Source organism: Lolium rigidum, chromosome 6 (assembly GCF_022539505.1).
Source record: "Lolium rigidum isolate FL_2022 chromosome 6, APGP_CSIRO_Lrig_0.1, whole genome shotgun sequence".
NCBI classification, from domain to species: Eukaryota; Viridiplantae; Streptophyta; class Magnoliopsida; order Poales; family Poaceae; genus Lolium; species Lolium rigidum.
This window is the reverse complement of record NC_061513.1, coordinates 324,758,549-324,778,363: the sequence shown is the minus strand read 5'-3', so window position 1 is coordinate 324,778,363 and position 19,815 is coordinate 324,758,549. Positions and strand designations below refer to the sequence as shown.

At 41.0% G+C, this 19,815-nt stretch overlaps 2 protein-coding genes across 2 annotated transcripts; both read left to right on the top strand.

Moving 5' to 3' along the window:
- Positions 1–793: 793 nt before the first annotated feature.
- Positions 794–10,008, top strand: LOC124664729. Its single transcript, XM_047202177.1, has 12 exons — positions 794–1,216; positions 1,538–1,997; positions 2,100–2,153; positions 3,106–3,285; positions 3,396–3,527; positions 3,661–3,800; positions 4,184–4,270; positions 4,378–4,506; positions 5,609–5,761; positions 8,656–8,757; positions 9,680–9,847; positions 9,925–10,008. Exons 1-12 carry the CDS (start codon positions 794–796, stop codon positions 10,006–10,008), a joined length of 2,112 nt encoding a protein of 703 aa, XP_047058133.1.
- Positions 10,009–12,631: 2,623 nt separating this feature from the next.
- On the top strand, positions 12,632–19,568 carry LOC124664728 (serine/threonine-protein phosphatase 6 regulatory ankyrin repeat subunit B-like). Its single transcript, XM_047202176.1, has 12 exons — positions 12,632–12,689; positions 12,788–12,826; positions 13,454–13,633; positions 13,752–13,883; positions 14,008–14,147; positions 14,511–14,597; positions 14,689–14,817; positions 16,313–16,465; positions 17,550–17,651; positions 18,679–18,846; positions 18,932–19,011; positions 19,251–19,568. Exons 1-12 carry the CDS (start codon positions 12,632–12,634, stop codon positions 19,291–19,293), a joined length of 1,311 nt encoding a protein of 436 aa, XP_047058132.1. The 3' UTR covers positions 19,294–19,568.
- The last annotated feature ends 247 nt before the right edge of the window (positions 19,569–19,815 follow it).

The following is a 19,815-nucleotide window of genomic DNA, read 5'->3' as shown; positions in this document are numbered from 1 at the left end:
AATATCGGTACTATTGTTTTTTTACTTTTGGCCACACGGTCCCCAATTTTATTTAAGAAATTAGCGTTTGGTTACATCGAAAAGCGAAACAAAAAGACTCACCATTAAATAAAGAACATCTACCATCTAAACCTTTGAAAGAGGAAACCAGCATGTCGATGGTTTAGATGGTAGAGGTTCTTAACTAATTTAACTAGACTTTCTAACTCCATATTTTTCTTGCCAAAGCACTTGGGCTCTAAAAAAATCAAAACTTTTCAAAACACCTTTCTTTACCAAAAAAAGGACATCATAAACCAGGTGGCAAGTCGCACTCTCCTTCTTCCTCCCTCTCCGCCCCCATCCTTTCCTCTGCCCGTTGACCGAGGGCGGCCGGGCCGAACCCGTCCCTTCTCCGGCGGCGCTGCCGGCCGGAGATGGGGAGGGGGAGGCGCCGGTTCTGTATATAGGTTCAGGTCTTGTGTCTTCGGCTGGATGCCGTCGTTTGGGAGTCTAGCACCTGATCTTCTGGGCAAGATCCGGTGTGTTTGGTGGTGGAGGCGGCGCGGCAAGGAGCTCTGGCGGTCGGAGATGGCGCCGCTCGACCTTCCCCCAAGGATCTCTGTCAATAAGCCCAAGGTTTGCTCTCCCTCTTCGATTTCCATGTTTGCTCTGTTCGTTCTTCTCCCACTGGCCGGCCGTGGTGGTGAGGGGTGGGGAAGAAGGATGGAGGACGGTGGATCGATGGAGATGAGCGGGGGCTCTCTGTCCCTGGTGTTTTGGTGCGGCACCGGTGGAAGGCCGAGCAGCTGCGATGTCAAGTCCCCAAGGTGGGGGATGGAATCGTATGCTCCTCCTGCCAAGCCCCCCCTGCAATAAGCACTGCGGGTTGCAAAGATGCGCCCTTGACATCCTCGACATCGACCTGGCCGGCCGTGGAGGCGAGGTGGAAGATGAAGGTGGTCACGACGGTGTTTTCTTTGCTTTCCGGAGGTGGGAAGTTACTTTCTTGAGCAGCTCCAAGGCCACTCCATGGCCTATCCAATTGCCGGCGATGGATTCCGGCAAATCAACCTCCTTTGCGAGGTTTTTCCTGAGGTTTGCAGTCGCATACTACGGCTGCATGGAGGCAAGTGGTTTCGTCCCCGCCTCTTTGCATGCCGGCGGCGTAGCAGATCTCTGGCTCGACGGCTGGGAAAGAGAAGGACCTGATTGCTTTTTTTCATCTTTCAGTGAGGTCTTTTCTGCAAATGCTAGGGACCTATATGAGTATTTAGATCTTATGGGGTCCTTTGTAATATTGTGTACCTCCTCCGTTTGGATTTAATGAGAAGCTTCCTGGCCCTTCGGGGCACTCCTTGTTAAAAAAAAAAAACCAGGTGGCACGTCTTGGTCAAAATAATTCTACCACCAAAAGATAATAAACTACGTTGCGAGCAGGGGCATTTTCTCTCTACCTTTTCCTCTGTCGGTTTTATCAGTACCATTTCTATGCAAGTTTCATCACTATCTAGAGTGCACTGTAGCGATTGATCTGGTCCCCTGTTTCAAAATCAAGGGCCACGATTCGCTCGAGCTGCCCAGGTGGAGTAGCGCCTACGATTCCTCGGCGCCATTTCCGTGGGAGTGGCAGCCTTCCGCTCGTCCTCGGACCACACGTGTCGCCCGACGACTGGCGCGTCCCATCCACCCGAGCGACGAGTTCTGGATGCACCTGGTCTTCGTACGCCGAGCCTGGACGCACGAACCACATACAGAGCGCACCGCGTCCGGTCCACCAACACCGGGCTCACCCACTGTGCCGCGCCTTCACCTTCCTCGCCACTTTTCACTGGGCAAAAACCCAGAGCAGAGCAGAGCTCAGCGGCAGGCTCCAAAGTGGAAGGCGTCCTCAAGCTCCGCACTCCGCACCACCGCGCACCGCAGGGTTCTCCGCCGCTCGCCGCGAGGGAGGTTGCCTGACATGGCGGCCCCGTTCATCTACCGCCCCTCCTCCTCCGGCGGCGACGACGGCGACGGTACGTCCTCGAGCCCTCGCTTCCAGCCCTTACAGCTCCTGCAGATTCGGCCCCATTCGGTATTTCCCCACTCTTGCTGACATGCGCTCGCGGCGTCTGCAGGTGGGCAGGCTCTCTTCAAGGCGGCCACCGACGGCAACCTCGGCCGCCTCAAAGGTAGCCCCTTCCTCTTGATCCTCCTGACTCCCCCTCATCCATTCATGTGGGTTTTCCTCCTCACTTCGGTCCGGCCCTAGTCACGCTGCCTGGCTATGCGCGCGCGTGCTGTGTTCGCGGGGTTGGAGGATGTTCTGTTCAGATATGCTGCATTGCTGCGGGCCTGCGCCTAGCTGTCTGCTTGCAGGATTCTGTTCTCTGTAAAAGTACTCCTCTACACGGAATAAAAGTACTCTGTCTGTAATGCTGTATACGGTTTATCTCGATCGGACGCTACATATTGACCGCTTGATTTGACGGTGCATTCAGGACATGGGCGCCGGATGCGATGTAGGAATAAAAAAGTTTAGATTTGCATGAGAAGCACCGCATCTGCCGCGAGCGTGTACGCATTTGTTCTGGCAAACTTTGATGCAATGCTTATAGTCTTCTTGCGTAGTTGGAGTGTGCACCGCCTACAGTTACAGTTTTCATCATTGTATAAGTTGTCATAAGAAAATAGTTCTGTACTTCTATTCAATTGTTTTACTTGTAACAGTTTGCTATCCAGTAACTCTTGTCGAATGTGTTCCCATAATCAAAATATCTTTCTGAGAACATACATGACATGAAATTTTAGGATGGATCAGCGCACTCGCACGACTAGATCGTTTGGGCTATCATAGACTGAATCGACAGATATATACATGCTAACAAGTCACAGTATAAATGCGCCAACTTTGGATGAAATGATCCGATTGTCCATTACATCCAAATCTACTGTCTAAGCAATGTTTGAACTCTGAAATGATGGTTGTGTGGTATTTTCACTGGGTGACAGTCCAGCAATGTTAGATTGGTCCCTTTTAACTTCACGAGGTTCTTGTCCATTTCACATGTTTGCTTCTTTTCTTTTAGTTTGTTAATTTATCTACCCGCTTCTGTAATATGACCATTTTACTTTTGAGGGCAGGCATTGTGAAGAGTCTTACCAAAGATAAAGGTGACGCGTCGGCCATCTTTTCTTTCAACACGGGTGGACTTTCCGTGCTGCATATCGCGGCATCCTTTGGCCATCTGGAGGTCTGCAAGTATTTGGTGGAGGAGCTCAGGGGAGATGTAAATGCTCCTGGATATGGCCCTGCAGCTCGAGGTCTTTCTCTATCTGTTTCACCATGTTTGAAATTGGTAACTGACATGTCAACGTTTGGACACTGACAACATGAGATTTTTGATTGCGCTGAGGATGTACCTTTACTGTAGGCATGAATGCGTTTATGGCGTCTGCTCAGTCTGGTGATGTCCCAACCGTTAAGTACTTTCTTGATCGTGGTGGTGATCTAATGAAAGTAGATGACAAAGGACGCACGGTTCTCCACCACGCCGTGTCTGCAGGTTTGCCCTTGACAAACACATTTACATATAGTTTCTGCAATCAATCTGGTTGTACTAGTAACCATGTACTCTACAATCAGTGTGTTCACTGTTTGTGGGCATTTGACTTACGGAATCATCTCGTCCACCACAGGATGTTGTAAGGTGACAGAGTTCCTCCTTTCAAAAGGAGTGCCAGTCGACGTGGACAGTGGCCGTGGAACCCCACTCTTTTTTGCTGCTACAAATGAGCAAGATAAGACACTGAAGATTTTGTTGGACCACCACGCAAATGTATATTATGTCTTGCACTATTTCTTATTTCTCATGATCCAGAGTTAATTTGGACAGTTAGTTTTTAGTTTGCCAACAAATTAGATGATGTGGACAAATATGGCTTCAACTGGGACTGTTTTGGTTGCTTGGAGTAGCATAGCATATTCTTAGGTACTGTAGTACATAATCATTTCTTAGGTTTATAAAATCCAAAAAGTGTGTTTAGTCTGGATTATGATTCGATGATCCACTTACCGTCTGATCCATTGAACCACCAAACACAACTGGTAGATTGTATGACGATATGCTTTTAAATTAGGATAGCCTTGTTCATCTGAAAATAATCTCTTTAGTTTATCTTGCCACCTGAGTTTCTTAATAACACAACACCCTGATTTCAGCCTAACATCGTTGTCGGCGGTATGGGAGATCCCTTGTGTATGGCTCTTACTTTCCGTTCATTGAAGTGCATGAAGCTACTAATTAAGGTGAGAATCCTCTGGATTATTTTTCATGATGTTGTGATTTCTCTCAGCTGCCATAGCTCTGTCATGCTTATCACCATGAACATTCTGTTGCACAATCCTTTTCACAGGCTGGTGCCAATGTTGATGGCAAGGGTTGCGCTATGACTCCTTTGGTGTTTGCTACGGCACGAGGAGGATATACCAAGTTCATTCATTTTCTACTGAAGGCTGGCGCAGATCCCAATATTCCCGATGATGTATGTTTTGTATTTATTTCTATATATTTTGCTGACCTGGTATGCAACATGTCATCTATTAAAGCTTCTGATGAAACGAGTAGTATTATACAGCTCTTCTTATTATTTGGGGAGCTATTTGGGAATGAGTTTAAGTTGTTTTGTGTCGTCGACTATGCTAATGGGAAATTGCACTTGTGCGTAGTATAGTTGTCTTGACCTTTCACCCAAAAGTCCATATCATTATAAAAAAGGACATATGCAGGCTCCTCACATACTTAGATGTTAATTCACCTCAGGGAAATTGAGCCCGGGTGAGCGGGGTGACACCACTGCGCGTCCACCACTTGGATACAGCACAATTCTCAATGGTCTATATCTATATACAGTTGTTATTTTCTGTTGATCGTCTACTATTGAGTTTCAGCTGAATGACTATGCCTATTCTATTCTAGCCTATATACATATACCATTGCCGAAAACTGTTTGTCACATGCTTGTATCCAACAAGTTTGCAATATATATCAGTATTTTTCCCTTTTGAAGAAAGGTCACATCAATGCATAATTAATCAGTTTATGAGATAGGAGGTCTCATCATTCTGGGTAGCAGCATTTCTCAAATGTATGCATCCATGCATGCAGCAAACAATAAAATATATTGGATTTATTTGGTTTACTATGTTCTGCATCCCAATTGCTGATATTTTGTTTTCATTCTTTACTCCAAGAGCCTGTTTATATTGATGCTACCTTCAGTCAAAAGATCTCTTGAATAAATCATGTGTACAGCAACCACTTTTATCTATTTATTTGATGGGTGCATAAGTGGGATGCCACTTTTTTTTTTGGCTGAAATGCCTCTCTATGGAACTTGTGTTAGCATTTTTAAATGCTTAGAAAAATTGAAAATGCTTGATGGGTAAAATCTTTGTTGGGTATATTTGATATAAAAAATTACCGTGATCCTGGTTCTTTCTGACAATATTACATTTATTCATTATTTATACATTATGTGATGTTTATGTTCTTTTTCTATATTCTAAATGTTCCCTTCTTGAATGTCATAGATTTTTTCCATCAAAATAAAACAAATGACAGTTACTTTTCCTTCTGTTGTCCAGTTGGGTAGGTTGCCAGTAGAGATTGCTGCGTTACGTGATTGCAGGGAAGAGGTTGAAATGTTGTTTCCTCTTACTTCCCCACTTCCAAATGTCCCAAAGTGGACTATTGAGGGAGTAATTTCTCACGCGAAAACTGAAGCTAGAAAGCCAATGGTATGTTATTTTCTGTTCTTATGCTGTTTTTTTGTGTTGAATATTGCTTGAAAGTTAAACTTTTATTTTGTTCGTATTCTGATTTCTCCATTCATTGTTATAATGAGCTGTGGTCACTATATGCTTGACAGTTGACACCATATGTTCAATGAGAGAATTACGACTTGTTTATATATGGAGGTACTGTTAGGTGTCTCAACTTGTGATAACCATATAAACAGTTTATTAAGTGCTGACTAGCTGAGAATAAACTACTAACTGTAATTTAGAAGGGTAGAGATAACATTTTTCCCTGGTTTAGCAACAATGCTGCACACCAATACACATCATGAATCAATGTGTGGTATGCTCTATCAATCTGATAACAGAATATACGGGCCCCAGAATATAATATAAAAAACCCTGGATTTTTATGAGTTGAAAATGCTAACCAAACTCGGTTTCAGACTGAATAATTGGTTAAAATCATAAAGTAGAAGAATTCTGCTGCTTCCAAGGTTGAAAAGTACACCATACACCTGATAAGATCGACTCTTATGTCAAAGTAATTCCTGTACTATTTTTAAAGCGATATTTGCATGTAAATAGTACGTCATTCTCAATTCTATTAACTGTCTTAAGCTTATATTGTGTAGAGCGTCGAAGCAAATCTCGTAATGCTGTAGAATTGTTAGATGCTCTCTGCTACAGGAACTTGACTATGGTGCATAGTTATGGTTTATCATACCTTGGTTGGGAAGTGCACCAGAAACATGTAGGGGCTATTTGGTAGTATCTAGACCCTAGTAATAATGTCACCTGAACAATATATTTTGTTTCAGTGACATGCTAATTCTAAATTATGTTGCACTCTTTTCTCTTGTGACTAAATTCTTGATGCATAGATAATGCTATCTTTCTCGTATATATTTGAGCCCTTCATTATCCAACTATGTCCCTAATTGGCGAGAACATATTCAATGTGTTCTCTTTGGTTGTTTTTGTGAAATAAGTAATACCTTGACCTCTGCTCATATTCTCATGTTTCCTGTTGCCTGCCATCTAGTTTGCACTGCAGGCATCACATGGGTTTTGGTAGATTGCAACATTATTCTTACTTTGCTGGCAACATTCAGGGTTAAAAGAATGATTGTGCTATAGTAGCACTTTTCTGAAGTACAGAGTCCTGCTGTTCTTCATTTTTTAGGCTATTTTATGTACCTATAACTAACTGGATATAACCCACGCATTTGCACATCTAGACTTATTGCACATTGTTTATTTTGATTTTTCTTATTCTAACTTATTTGGATTCGTGATCAAACACTGTTCAGATTAACTCATCCAAAATAGTGTAAAAATATAATAGCCAATATGTGCAACCTAAAAAAGCATGATTGAGTTTTGATGGAAATTAGATCAAGTGTATCAAGTTGTTTGTAAATATATTGATTCATTACTAAGGAAATCAATGACGAGGCCTGCTCTCCCTGTGGACAACCATAAACTAATTGTATCTTGTGGTTGAATTTCATAGGAATTTTGTAACATTTTATCTTATAGAACCCTTTTCTATGCATTACATAGGATTTCTAGCAAGGGTTCAACCCCATGGAAAATTTCATCCATGTATTGCTTGGCATCGTGTCATATTTAACTGTTATTCATGCATTTTGAGGATCTTGCCCTCTGAAGAGGTCTTGATACTGATCTTTAGGTTTTACTCTTCAATTCTCGTCACCCTTTGGAGTCTATACCAACCAAAACAATTTGAGGAGTTATGCATCAGTAATTAAATCTAAGTAATCAAAGGCTCAATCATATCTAAAGTTGTGATGATCTTCTCATCCACATGTCATTGGTTTAATGCAATTGTGTTCTTTTATTTGTGGGCCACCTCCTGGTGCTTGCACTCATTCCCCTCTTACTCAAATAGCATATGTCGCTTCGTTCTCGTTAGAGCTTGTTATATCCAAACATGTACACATTGTTTTGCAAGTAATTATATTATATTAGCAGAACTAAAATATCTTACTAATTTGACCAACCCACATCAACATAATCTATAACACCACTAGACCATAAAGGATTGCATAGATCTTACAAAGATAACCAAGTGTATAATCTACATGCTACTTGTATGTATTATGCATGTTATTTCTATTTTCTGAACTTATGCATGTCCATCTAAAAATCCATTATAAATGCATGTGTTGCTTTCTGTCCCTCGCCATGTACGGGTGCCTCTCGGAGTCCTGCTTTTTTTTACAGGTTGATGCTTCTTGGACCCTGCCATATATAAGAGACACTACTTAGACGTTAATTCAGATTGGTTTCCCAGCAGTGGACGTTAAGTACACAGTTCACACCCATCCAAAACTTAGGAAAGCCTGTTAATATAGAGTTAAGTACACAGTTCACACCCATCCAAAACTTAGGAAAGCCTGTTAACATAGAGATCTATCTGCACTGTCCTTTTCAGACCCGTTACTTTTCTGCTGATACTATGTGGATGTAAAACTGGACTTTTTTTTATAAAGGTGGCCGTATTCATCACTTGATGCAGAGACTTGGGGATCCCCCGTCCCGAAAAAAAGGTTCCGCAGGAGTCGCTTTTAAGACTTTGACTTTTGGTTTGATCCGAATAAAAATTGGCACAGCTGGTCTCTGAAAAATGAAACATTCAGCCCTTATGCCAGTTTGGAAGCTTAGATTTTGACAGGTTGCTGCACTTTGAGCTTCAGACCAGTAATGGATATCTCCATTTGTAGCAGCTTGATAGGCACTGAGACACCACACTATGAATGTCAAATACAAAGTTGCTGAACTTCTTTTCCAGTAGAAATTATCATATTAAATGATGATTATTCTCAAAATTCAACATTCAATTCATGTCCCATTTATTTATTGTCTAGGAGCAAAGGGACCGTGAAAGAAGGAAAGATTTCTTAAAGTCACAGGCTGATACAGCATTCAAGCAGAAGGAGTATAAGATGGCATCTGGGTTTTATGATTTGGTAAATCTCTTGCAGTTATCTATAATGGTTTTGAGGGTTCGTTTTTTATTTTACCAGTGAACTTACAGGAAAGCATTTTGCTGTTTGCTAAGTTGGTTTCGTGTGATCTACTTTTATTTACATCAGTTGGCCAAAAAACAATGTATTTTATAATGAACACTGGGAATATGACACAATGATTCCATGAGGTCCATCACTACATCTATGTCAAATGAAGTATTGTGTATGCAGCCACAATACATCTAACTGAAGGACCAAGGCCCATCTAAAATGGATATAATCTGAAGCCCCTAAAAATAACAATGTGCTAAAATTCATGATCTTACCATTTGGGTAGAATGGAACATCCAATCATGGAGCCCATTTAGGGTGACAAAATTAAAACAAAGATTGTCTGGTCCTTGATGCATATGATAGATATGAAACAACAAATGGGTGATATGTAGATGCTAGGTAATTTTCCCTGTAAATACTTAACATGATTTTGCGTGATTTTTCACTGATTGGGACTGATCTCAACTGATGGAGATTAATATGCACAAATTTGACTTCACTTAAGAAACTTATTTGACAGAATCTACACATGTTTTAAAAGAGATAATATCATCGGATATGTGAATCTTTGACATGGTTGTCTAATGTTTCTGCCAATGTGTTCGACATTATGGCTGATTACTATGCACCAGATGGTTTAACTGTAGCTAAATTGACTGTACATGTAAATTGAACAAGCCAAGCAGTCTAATTTGACAATGTGTTCTGCAACTCCGTTCTGCAGTATTAGACATCTTTCTACGTGATAGCTCACGAATAGTGTTAGAGTATAGCTTTTTTTTAATGTCACAACATTAAGTATACAGTAATATTTGCGTTTTTTTAGACAAACAGTAATATTTGCATGAACTCTCATGTTTGACCATAGGCAATAGCCCATGGAGAGAGTGCAACACTGTATGCAAACAGGAGTCTCTGTAAGCTGCTCATGGGCAATGGTGAAGATGCTTTGTCAGATGCTCTCAGGTGCAGAATGCTGCGACCTAAATGGGGAAAAGCTTGCTACCGACAAGCTGCAGCTCACATGCTACTTAAGGTGTGTGTCTAGCTTGCCAGTTTGTTTCATATTGATCTCGCGGTCTGGTTACGTTCCTTGATTTGCTCTGCACCCAGGAGTATAAACAAGCCTGTGATGCTCTCTTGGATGCGCAAAAATTAGATCCTGGGAATGTCGAGATTGAGAATGAACTACGGTAACCTACTGTCTACTGCTTATATCTTTTGAGGGTCTTCCCGATGCTAGTAGTATGATTTCAGGTTGACCATAGAAGCAATTGGTTATGTGCCAGTAGCAATTCATTCCACACCTCTTTTGTTTCGTACTGTCTCAGACTCTCAGTAGAGAGGAATCATGTAGATATTGAGTTGCAAATTGAGGATTTTTCGTTAGAGCTGATATTTCCATTTCACCCGGTTGAGTTCTTGCAGGAAGGCATGGGAACTCATGAAGAATCCTTCTGGCGGTCGTGAGCAGTGAGGTGCGGCCCTGCGCATGGGACTGCAGGCTGCAACATGTGCCAGCTTTCACCAGAGTAGAGCTAGCAGGAACTCATAGTCCCTATGTTTTTTTGTTAGGAACCAAAAACTCAGAAACTTGATACGAACCTTGCGTCTGCAGTCTGCAGACTGTTGAGACGACTTTGTATGAGATTTTGTTATCTGGCCCGTATGCAGTCCTCTTTTGGATGAGTATGTTTGCAATTCTAAATATTTCAGTTTCCTTGTACATGACACGGTGCTATGAAGGCAGCCGCGCTTGAATTGTAAGTATGAGTATTTGAAATTTAGCTCACTATACGCGTCCTTGGAAGTCTGGTGACGTGCGATGACGTAAGTGGACTGTGCATCTGTCAGTGATTAACTTTTTTTTGTCCTGTTTTTTACAATCAATATCACATATATTTATAGTAATAATAATACATGATAGAGATACAAGAGTTATCTCCAATATTACGAAATAAAGTTTAAAAGAGGTAGCAAATCTTCAAGGTTTACAAACTCTTCCATGACACAATCTTCTACTTTTTTGAAGGCAGCCAACGATAGATATCAAACCATAGACCTGTAAATATCAAAGAAAATTCGCCCATAATTTTAATTTGAGTCGCAATGCCAATGCTACATGCATGCACACAACCGTTGAAATAGTCAATAAATATCGGCAAAAGTATTAACACCAACATGTCAGGGAATAACAACCGACCAGCCTTATCGGCGTCACTGGAGAGCGGAGAGTACGAATCACGATTGTCGATGACATATGCAGCCGGGACAAAAATTGCGAGGATAATCCTCCTCGCGACAACTATGCGAAAATATCACCATTGACGAAGGAGATCCTCGTCGTCGAACAAAAGACCAGATCACTTATTGCAGATGATGCCATTTCCATTGATTATTTTTATTGAAAGCACCACACATAGATCGGTTTCCCTACTCCTCCCAACACCTACGAAGCTGACCGAGGAGGGAGAACTGTTCTGCTCGGGCGCCGTATATTTCTCGATCTGTGCGGCGGCAGCTAAGGAACTGTTCTGCTCGGGCCGACAACTGGCTCGCCCACCGCATGCATGTAACCATCCACCGTTATGCTGAACTCACATTTTCTTTTGAGAAAGGCGTCGGGGACGTAGTATATGATTTTTTTTTCTTCTTCGGATTTTCAATGGCTGGGTTGTTTTCTTCTATTTCTCTCATTATTTGTCACATACTACCTCCGTTTTAAGGAATAAGACGTTCTTGTTTTACGTGTTTTTTGTTTGACCAAGAATAACTTCAAATAGATAAAGATTGTTTGTATGAAATCAGTATCATTAAAAAATATTTTTCAATACGAATCTAACGATACTAATTACATAAAATATAATCAAGATTTTTTTGCTCAATTTTTATGGTCAAAGTTCGTCTTGACATACGTGTGCGCCTTATTCTTTAAAACGGAGGTAGTATATAATACATCATGGGTAAAATAGTTTTTTCATAGTGATTCCTATCTAACGCCGTAAGTGCTGAAAATGAACTAAAGTGTCATTCCAGGAACAAAATCAAGTTTAGGTGTCAAATTGGGAAGACACTTTTTTTTTCAGAACCAAATAGAGAAGATAATTTTGAGATGGTGTGAAATAAGGAATTCTCTCTCTTTGGTCTAGTTTGGTTGGAGGGTGACGAACGAAGTCAGCAGCTAAACAGGGAACGGCCGAACGGGGTCACGTCCAGTCAAAGCAGTCAAATTGGCGAAGTGCCGGATGGATGTAGGCACAGAAGACGCAGACACTGCGGCGAAGCAAAAGCAAGCACCGTTTTTGTGCAAGTTCACTGCAGACTGCTGCTCATGCCGTACTGTAGCATTGGATCTGGCCCCTTCGTTCAAATTCAAGGGCTGTGATTAGCTCAGCGTGCCCAGCGGGGTAGCACCTCCATGCCATCTGCGTGGGCGGGCAGCCTTCGTCTCGTCCTTGCTGCACACGTGTCGACGAGGGAGAGGCGCGCTGGCTGACCTCTGTTCCGCACCGCCCTAGCGCTACTCGTCTTGGTCTTTACCCGCTGCCCTTCTCACACCGCAAAGATTCTCTCTTGCATGTGGGCCAACAGTGTCATGGAGATGCGTAGAGAATGCAGTGGGTGACCGAACGACTGGAGTTACCGAGCGAGGACTGAGACGAGACCACCACCACCACCACAGCAAGCGGCAGACCGGCAGTCCAAAACCCCCCACCACCTCCTCCGCGCCCGCCGCAGGGCTCCTCCTCACTCGCCGCCCGCCGCCTCCGGGAAGCTTCCAGGCGAGCGCGCGCGCGAAATCGCGCGCCGGGGCTGGGCCATGCCGTCGCCGGCGCCGTTCATCTACTGCGACGTCGCCGAGGACGACGGCCCCGGCGGTACGCTCGCTTCCCTTTCCCGGCCGGCCTCTCCATTGCTCCCCCCTATCTCGCCTCTGAATGCGTTTCTGACCATAACGGCGGTCGCGGGTGTGCAGGGGAGAAGAAGGCTCTCGTGAAGGCGGCCCTCGACGGCGGTACGCTCTGTTCGCGGGATCTCGGAGATTTGTTCACGCAGGCTGCACCGCGCGTCTAACCATCTATGGCCATCGCCTTGGAAAAACATTAGTAGGGAAATTTATAGCTGACAAGTATGTATGTGATGCTAAGGCTGTTTAATTTGGCCAATTCGCAAAAAAAAAAAAAGTCGCGTAATTTTGTCGTCGGATAACAATTGCTCCGTTTAGAAAGTTGAGACGTGAGCGTTAGATTAGCAGCGATATATGGCCAAGCTATTCTATCCACTCTTGTAAGATCTGATGCTTATTCTCTCCTGAAATTCGGTTGAGCATTCGGGATCAGAACAATCCGGATGAGCAGTCGGTTTGCCTTAATTAGTCAGTGTATGCAGAGCATGTTTCTAAATGATGGGATTCGGTTCTCTTTACAACTAAGTTTGCAGTATTCTCAAGTACTCTAAAGTCTAAATTGATATTTTTTCGATAATGAGAATATATGAAAGTCTAAATTGATGTGTTGTCAAGGTTTTCACTTTTGACTGTTTAACTGTATCCAGCATTTCACACATGTGTTTTTTTTATATATATATTCTCGATCTTGTTGATTTATTTCTGTAACACGAGCTGATGTTTCTCTGGAGGAAGTTCTCGTGAAGAGTCTTACCAAGGGAAAGGGAGGTCTGGAGTCGGTTTTTTCCTTGAACAAGGATGGAATCGGTGTGCTGCACGCCGCGGCATGTACGGGCCAGCTCGAGGTTTGCAAGTATCTGGTGGAGAAGCTTGGGGCAGATGTGAATGCTCCTGGATGTGGAACTGCTGCTCTAGGTCCTTTTCCATCTGTTTCTTCATTTTTACAGTTGGTGTCTGCCATGTCAATGTTTGCCCGTATGAGACCTGAGATTGTGTTCATGTATGATATGATGTGGGTTTTTTTTTATCGCAGGAGCGACTCCGTTTATGACGGCTTGTCAGTCTGGTGATGTTCCGACCGTCAAATATTTGCTTGATCGTGGTGGTGATCTAACAAAAGCAGATGAAAAAGGACGCACAGCTCTCCACCATGCTGCATCTACAGGTGATGCCCCTGACACGTTTCACACTTAATTGAACAAATTGAGTAGTAACTATTTACTTTACTTAGGTCAATTTGTTCAGTGTTTGTGGCTACATGACTTATGGGATCGTCTCATTCACAACAGGATCTTGTAAGGTAACAGAGTTCCTGCTTTCGCAAGGAGTGCCAGTCGACATAGACTGTGGCCGTGGCACACCACTATTTATGGCTGCTACAAATGAGAAAGATAAGACACTGAAGATTTTATTGGACCACAAGGCAAATGTATATGACCTCCACTGTTCCTTTTTTTCTCTTTTGATTAAGAGTTATTTTGGACAGATATGTTTTACTTGGCAAACTAATTAAATGACTTGCTAAGATTAAGACATTCAATAGAGATCATGAAGTATGCTTAATTTGATGAAGTAACCATTCCAATTCCCATGCCATACAACCTTGTTTGGTCAGGATTAGGTTTCAGTGGTCCACTTACCATCAGATCTCTCAAATAACAAAACACACACACTAGGTCATATGATGGCATGATTTTTACTAGTATATCCTTGTTGATCTAAACAAAAACTCTTTAATTCATCATGCCACCGGTGCCACATGCTAATGAATAGCATAATGCCTTGCTTTCAGCCTAATATCATTATTAGTGGTGTTGGAGGTCCCCTGCTCAGTGCTCTTATTTACCGTTCATTGAAGTGCATGAAGCTACTCATAAAGGTGAGTATTATCTTTGATTATTAATCATTCGCATGTTATGATTTTGCTTACTCAGCACCATGAACATTATATTGCATAATCCTTTTTATAGGCTGGTGCTGATGTTAACTCCAAGGGTGCTATGATGAATCCTTTGTTACTTGCTACGATGCATGGAGGTTACACCAACTACATCAAGTTGCTACTGAAGGCTGGGGCAGATCCTAATATTCCCGATGATGTATGTTGTGTATATTTTGTTGATATTTTCCTGACCTATTACGGATTCTGGTGATACTAATACCATTCAACGCCTCTGATAATATCGGGGAGCTGTTTAGCAATGAGTTTAGGTTGCTTTGTGCTGTTTAAGTATGCTAATGCAATAATTTACTCGTGCCTAGTAAAGTTGTGCCTCAACCTTCAGGAAACAGTCTTTGTCATTAAAATATGACCTATGAGGGTTCCTCCTGAAACATTAATTCGCCTCGCAGGATTTGAACTTTTGTGGGTGGGGTGACCGCACTGCACATTCACCACTGGGATATAGCCCAATTCCCATGAAATGAGTGCACTGCACAACTTATTATTTTCTATTGATCATGAATTAACAATTATTTCCTTCCTAAGGACCATACCTATTATGTTCCAGCATATGTATGTCATTATTCTAAAAATGTTGTTTGTATCCAACAGTACCGAACATATAGTATCTCCTTCTTACAATAAGTTTATTTATCAAATCTTTAACTAATAGTTTATGAGATACTGAGATATCACTATTTTCAATTCTGGATATGTAGCAGCATTTTTCGAATGTACACATGCAGTAAACAGTAAATAAATAGGCTTTTCTTAGCTTACTTTTGCTGTTCTTCATTCCGTTGGTATTCTGTTTTCATTCTGTTAATCCAATAATCTGTTTGTTGATGCTAACAACAGTCAAAGAACGAACTAAAACAAATAATATGTGGAACTACTTGTTTTTATCTATATGCTTACATGGGGACTCCAGTGTGATGCCAATACAAACGTTGGTATTCTGTTTTCATTCTTTTAATCCAATAATCTGTTTATTGATGCTAACAACAGTCAAAGGACGAACTAAAACAAATCATATGTAGAACTACTTGTTTTAATCTATATGCTTACATGGGGACTCAAGTGTGATGACACTACAAATTCCTGTAGTATCTCAGTCTCAATCTTTGCTGAAATGCGTCTCTTAGAAATCCTGTGTGTTGGCAGTTTGAATTGCTTAGAAAATATGTAAATGCTTGCTGGGTAAATCTTTGTTGAATCATTTAGCAAAAATAATTCGCAGATCCCGGTTCTCACCCGCAATCTTAAAATTTCCTACGTAGATTGTATGCGACTTAATGTTTTGCTAATATTCTAAACAATTGATTGAAAGTAGATGAGATTCTTAGATATCACTATGTAGTGTGTACCATTCTGGATAGCAGAATTTCTCCAATCTAGTCATGAAATAAAAACTGAAATAATTGTGCTTTTTTAGCTTAATTCATGTGGCTCATCCCAATTTTTGGTATTCTCTCCTTCAAGCATTTGATAAATAAGGCAATCATGGTTTTCCTGACAATATTATAATTTTATACAACAATAGTATGTTATACAGTGATCAGGTTCTTTTGTTATAATCTCTGGGTTTCTTCTTTAATGGTGTCACTATATCTTAAAAGAAATGACATTTTATTCCTCCTTTTGTTGCCCAGTTGGGTAGGCTGCCAATAGAGCTTGCTGCATTACGCGATTGCTGGGAAGAGGTTGAAATGCTGTTTCCTTTGACTACTAGAATTCCAGATGCCCCAGTCTGGAGTATTGAGGGAGTGATTTCTCATGCGAAAATTCAAAATAAAAAGCCAATGGTACGTTATTTTCTGCTGTTATGCTGTCTTTATACTATACATTGCTTCAAAACTAAGCCATTGTTTTTTCTTCAGTCAAACGTTTCCATTCATTTAACTGTAATATATGCTTACTATATGCATGAAACCTCATCTACAATGAAAGCATCAGGACCTATTTATAAGAGTTTTCTAGGTGTCCAACTTGTGAAGGTCATTTAAAAATAGTTTAAGTGCTGATGACTAGCTGAGAACAAACTAAAAACTGTAGTTTAGAAGGGTAATATGACGAAGCAGAGATAATATCTAGCCCTGGCCTAATAACAATGCTGCTCAACAATAGTCATCATGAAGACATGAAACCATGTGTAGTATGCACTATCAATTCGGTAACAGAACATAATATGAACAACCCTGGATTGTAATGAAGAGAAAATGCTAATTAAACTCTGATTGTTTGTTCTATATAATAGTCTGAAATCATTGAGGAAAAAAGTCCTGCTGGGTTGAAAAGTACAAACGCTGTTAAACCTTTTTCTTTGCGGGGGTCAAACACTGTTAAACCTGATAAGATAAACTCTTAAGATAAGGCAACTGATGTACTCTTTGCAAAAACGACATTTGTAAGTAGATTTTAAGGCAGTCTCGGTTCTATTAACTGTCATTAACTTATCATTGTGTAGAGTACTGACACAAATATCGTAATGCTATAGAATGATACAGGAATTTTATCTGGTATTTTATCTAGTTTGCACACGAGTCCCTTTAAGTCCTTGACTTTTGAGTTTGGTCAAAATAAAACTTGACACAGCTGATCTCTGAACCAATGAAACATTCAGCCATACATCGGTTTGGAAACTCCTAGGGCTAGACCAGAATTTGGAGTTTGAGTTATAGACCAGTAAAGGATTTCCCCATTTGAAGCAGCATTTGCAGGATGCATTGAAGCATAAACATGTGAAAAGCTTGCCACTTAGAAATCTGTGAATAAGGTTGAACACAAAGTTGCTGAATTTCTTTTGTGATGGAAATTTCAAATTTACTTCATATTAAATGATGATTAATTCCAAAATTTCAATATTATATTCTTCTAATTATTGTGTAGGAGCAACAACACCTTGAAAGAAGAAATGCTTTGCTCAAGTCACAGGCTGATACGGCATTCAAGCAGAAGGAGTATAAGATGGCAATAGAGTTTTATGGCTTGGTAAAACCTCTTGCACTTTATCTATGATGGTTTAGAAGGTAAAAAATATTGTTGTGAACAGGGAATCAATTGGAGATCATTTTTTCCAACTAGGTTTCTTGCTTTCCACTCTAATTTACATTAGTAACCACTTAGGATATCTATCTGTTTTCTAAATGTAAAATTCAGCCTTGATTAGGAAAAGCAAACAAAAAAAGTAAATTGATAATGAACAGTGCGACTGGGACCCAATGACTCTATTAGCTCCATCTATTTTGAATAAAGTTTCATGTATGCTGCCATGAATATATCTGACTAAAGACCAACTTAAATTATGATTAGTTCTGACCAAGGGCCATCAAAAATGAATACGATGTGAAGCCACTATACATTAAGAATGTGCTAAATTAGTACAACTCACTATTTGGGGAAGAATGAAAGAAATTCCATCATGCGGTCCATTTTAGGAGGCAACAAGGAATTAACAAAAGCAACGGTAGTCTCGATGCATATGATTGTATACACGAAACAACAAATGGGTCGCTAGTTATTCTAGCTAAGTTCATTCTGTACTGATATATTGATTGTTAATTTGCCACGTATGTTGGACTTATCATGACACGTGATTTTTCACTGACTGGGACTGATCTAAACTGATGGAGATTAATATGCATAGTAAGCATATATTTGAGTTTCACTTACGAAACTTATGACATCATCCTTCATGTTAAAAAGGCCACTTCATCAAACTTCGTAGATGTCTTCATCTCCAGAATCAGTGAGAACTTTGTTTTTTCTTCTCGGATAATATGAATCTTTGATATGGTTATCTACTGTTTTGGTTAGTATTATTTGATCCGATGATGATGGGTGATGACCGTGTATGTAAATTTACAAGGCAATTAATCTAGTAATGGAATGTCTTGTATAATCCCATTCTGGTGTACCACTGATTAGTAAAGTGTCAAGATAGTTCATATAGAGTTTTATGTATGTCATCTTTTTAGTTGAGAAAGATATTTGCATGATCTCTCATGTTTGACGGCAGGCAATAGCCCATGGAGAGAGTGCAACACTGTATGCAAACAGGAGTCTTTGTAAGCTACTCATGGGTGATGGTGATGGTGCTTTGTCAGATGCTCTTAAGTGCCGAATGCTGCGACCTAAGTGGTCAAAAGCGTGCTACCGTCAAGCTGCAGCTCACATACTACTCAAGGTGTGCCAAGCTTGCCAGTGTGTTCAGTTATTTCATACGGATCTTACAGTCTGGTCACGTTCCTTGATTTGCTCTGCACTTCCAGGAATATAAACAAGCCTGTGATGCTTTCGAAGATGCACAAAAAATGGCTCCTGGGAATGCCGAGATTGAGAGTGAATTAAGGTAACCTAATCTTTCTGCTTACCTCTTTGGGGTTTCTTTCAAACGCTAGTATGATTTTAGATTGCTTATGTAGTTATGTGCGGTCAATGCGAGTCCTTCCACACCTCTGAAGAACTTCTTTTGATTCTTATGTTCCACTTGTGTCTCGGTAAAGAGGAACTATGTAGTTATCGAGTTGCATATTGAGGATTTTTTTGCTAGAGCTGACATTTCTATTCCATCCGGTTCAATTCCTGCAGTAAAGCTAGGGAGCTCATGAAGAATCCTCCTGGCGATGATTAGCAGTGAGGCGTGGGCGTGGACTGCAGGCTGCAATATGTTCCAGTTTTCACCGAAGTAGAGCTAGCGGGAACTTCTAATCCTTACGTTTTGTTAGGAACCAAAACTCTGAATCTTAATGGGAATGTTGCGTCTTCAGACTGCTAAGACGACTTACTATGATATTTTCTTGCCTGGCCCGTGAATCTTACCGGCCGTATAGAGTCCCTTTTTGTTTGGACGACTTACTATGAGTATATTTGCAATTGGAAGTATTCAATTTCCTTGTGGTATATCAAGATCTTATACAATTACTCCATCCATTATGAAATAAGTGACTCGGATTTGCATGTGTAGTGGCGGAGTTGTCATGAAATAAGTAGTTGCAAAATGATTATTAATTGGTAAGTTAAACGCATTATGGTTGTTATAATAATGAACATATACGATAACAAAAAAAAGTAAACATATTTCTTTCCTTCATCCCCATCTAAAAAAAATAAAAATCCTTGCTCGCATGTGGGGAACGATGTCACGGAATGTGCA

What these genes read in the sequence shown, in the direction of transcription:
- LOC124664728 (XM_047202176.1), top strand. Translation starts at nt 12,632, where the DNA reads ATGCCGTCGCCGGCGCCGTTCATCTACTGCGACGTCGCCGAGGACGAC. An exon ending in CGAGGACGACGGCCCCGGCG is followed by an intron (nt 12,690 to 12,787) that starts GTACGCTCGCTT and finishes GCGGGTGTGCAG; the next exon opens with GGGAGAAGAAGGCTCTCGTG. An exon ending in CCACCATGCTGCATCTACAG is followed by an intron (nt 13,884 to 14,007) that starts GTGATGCCCCTG and finishes CATTCACAACAG; the next exon opens with GATCTTGTAAGGTAACAGAG.
- LOC124664729 (XM_047202177.1), top strand. Translation starts at nt 794, where the DNA reads ATGTCAAGTCCCCAAGGTGGGGGATGGAATCGTATGCTCCTCCTGCCA. An exon ending in ATATGGCCCTGCAGCTCGAG is followed by an intron (nt 3,286 to 3,395) that starts GTCTTTCTCTAT and finishes CCTTTACTGTAG; the next exon opens with GCATGAATGCGTTTATGGCG. An exon ending in GCATGAAGCTACTAATTAAG is followed by an intron (nt 4,271 to 4,377) that starts GTGAGAATCCTC and finishes TCCTTTTCACAG; the next exon opens with GCTGGTGCCAATGTTGATGG.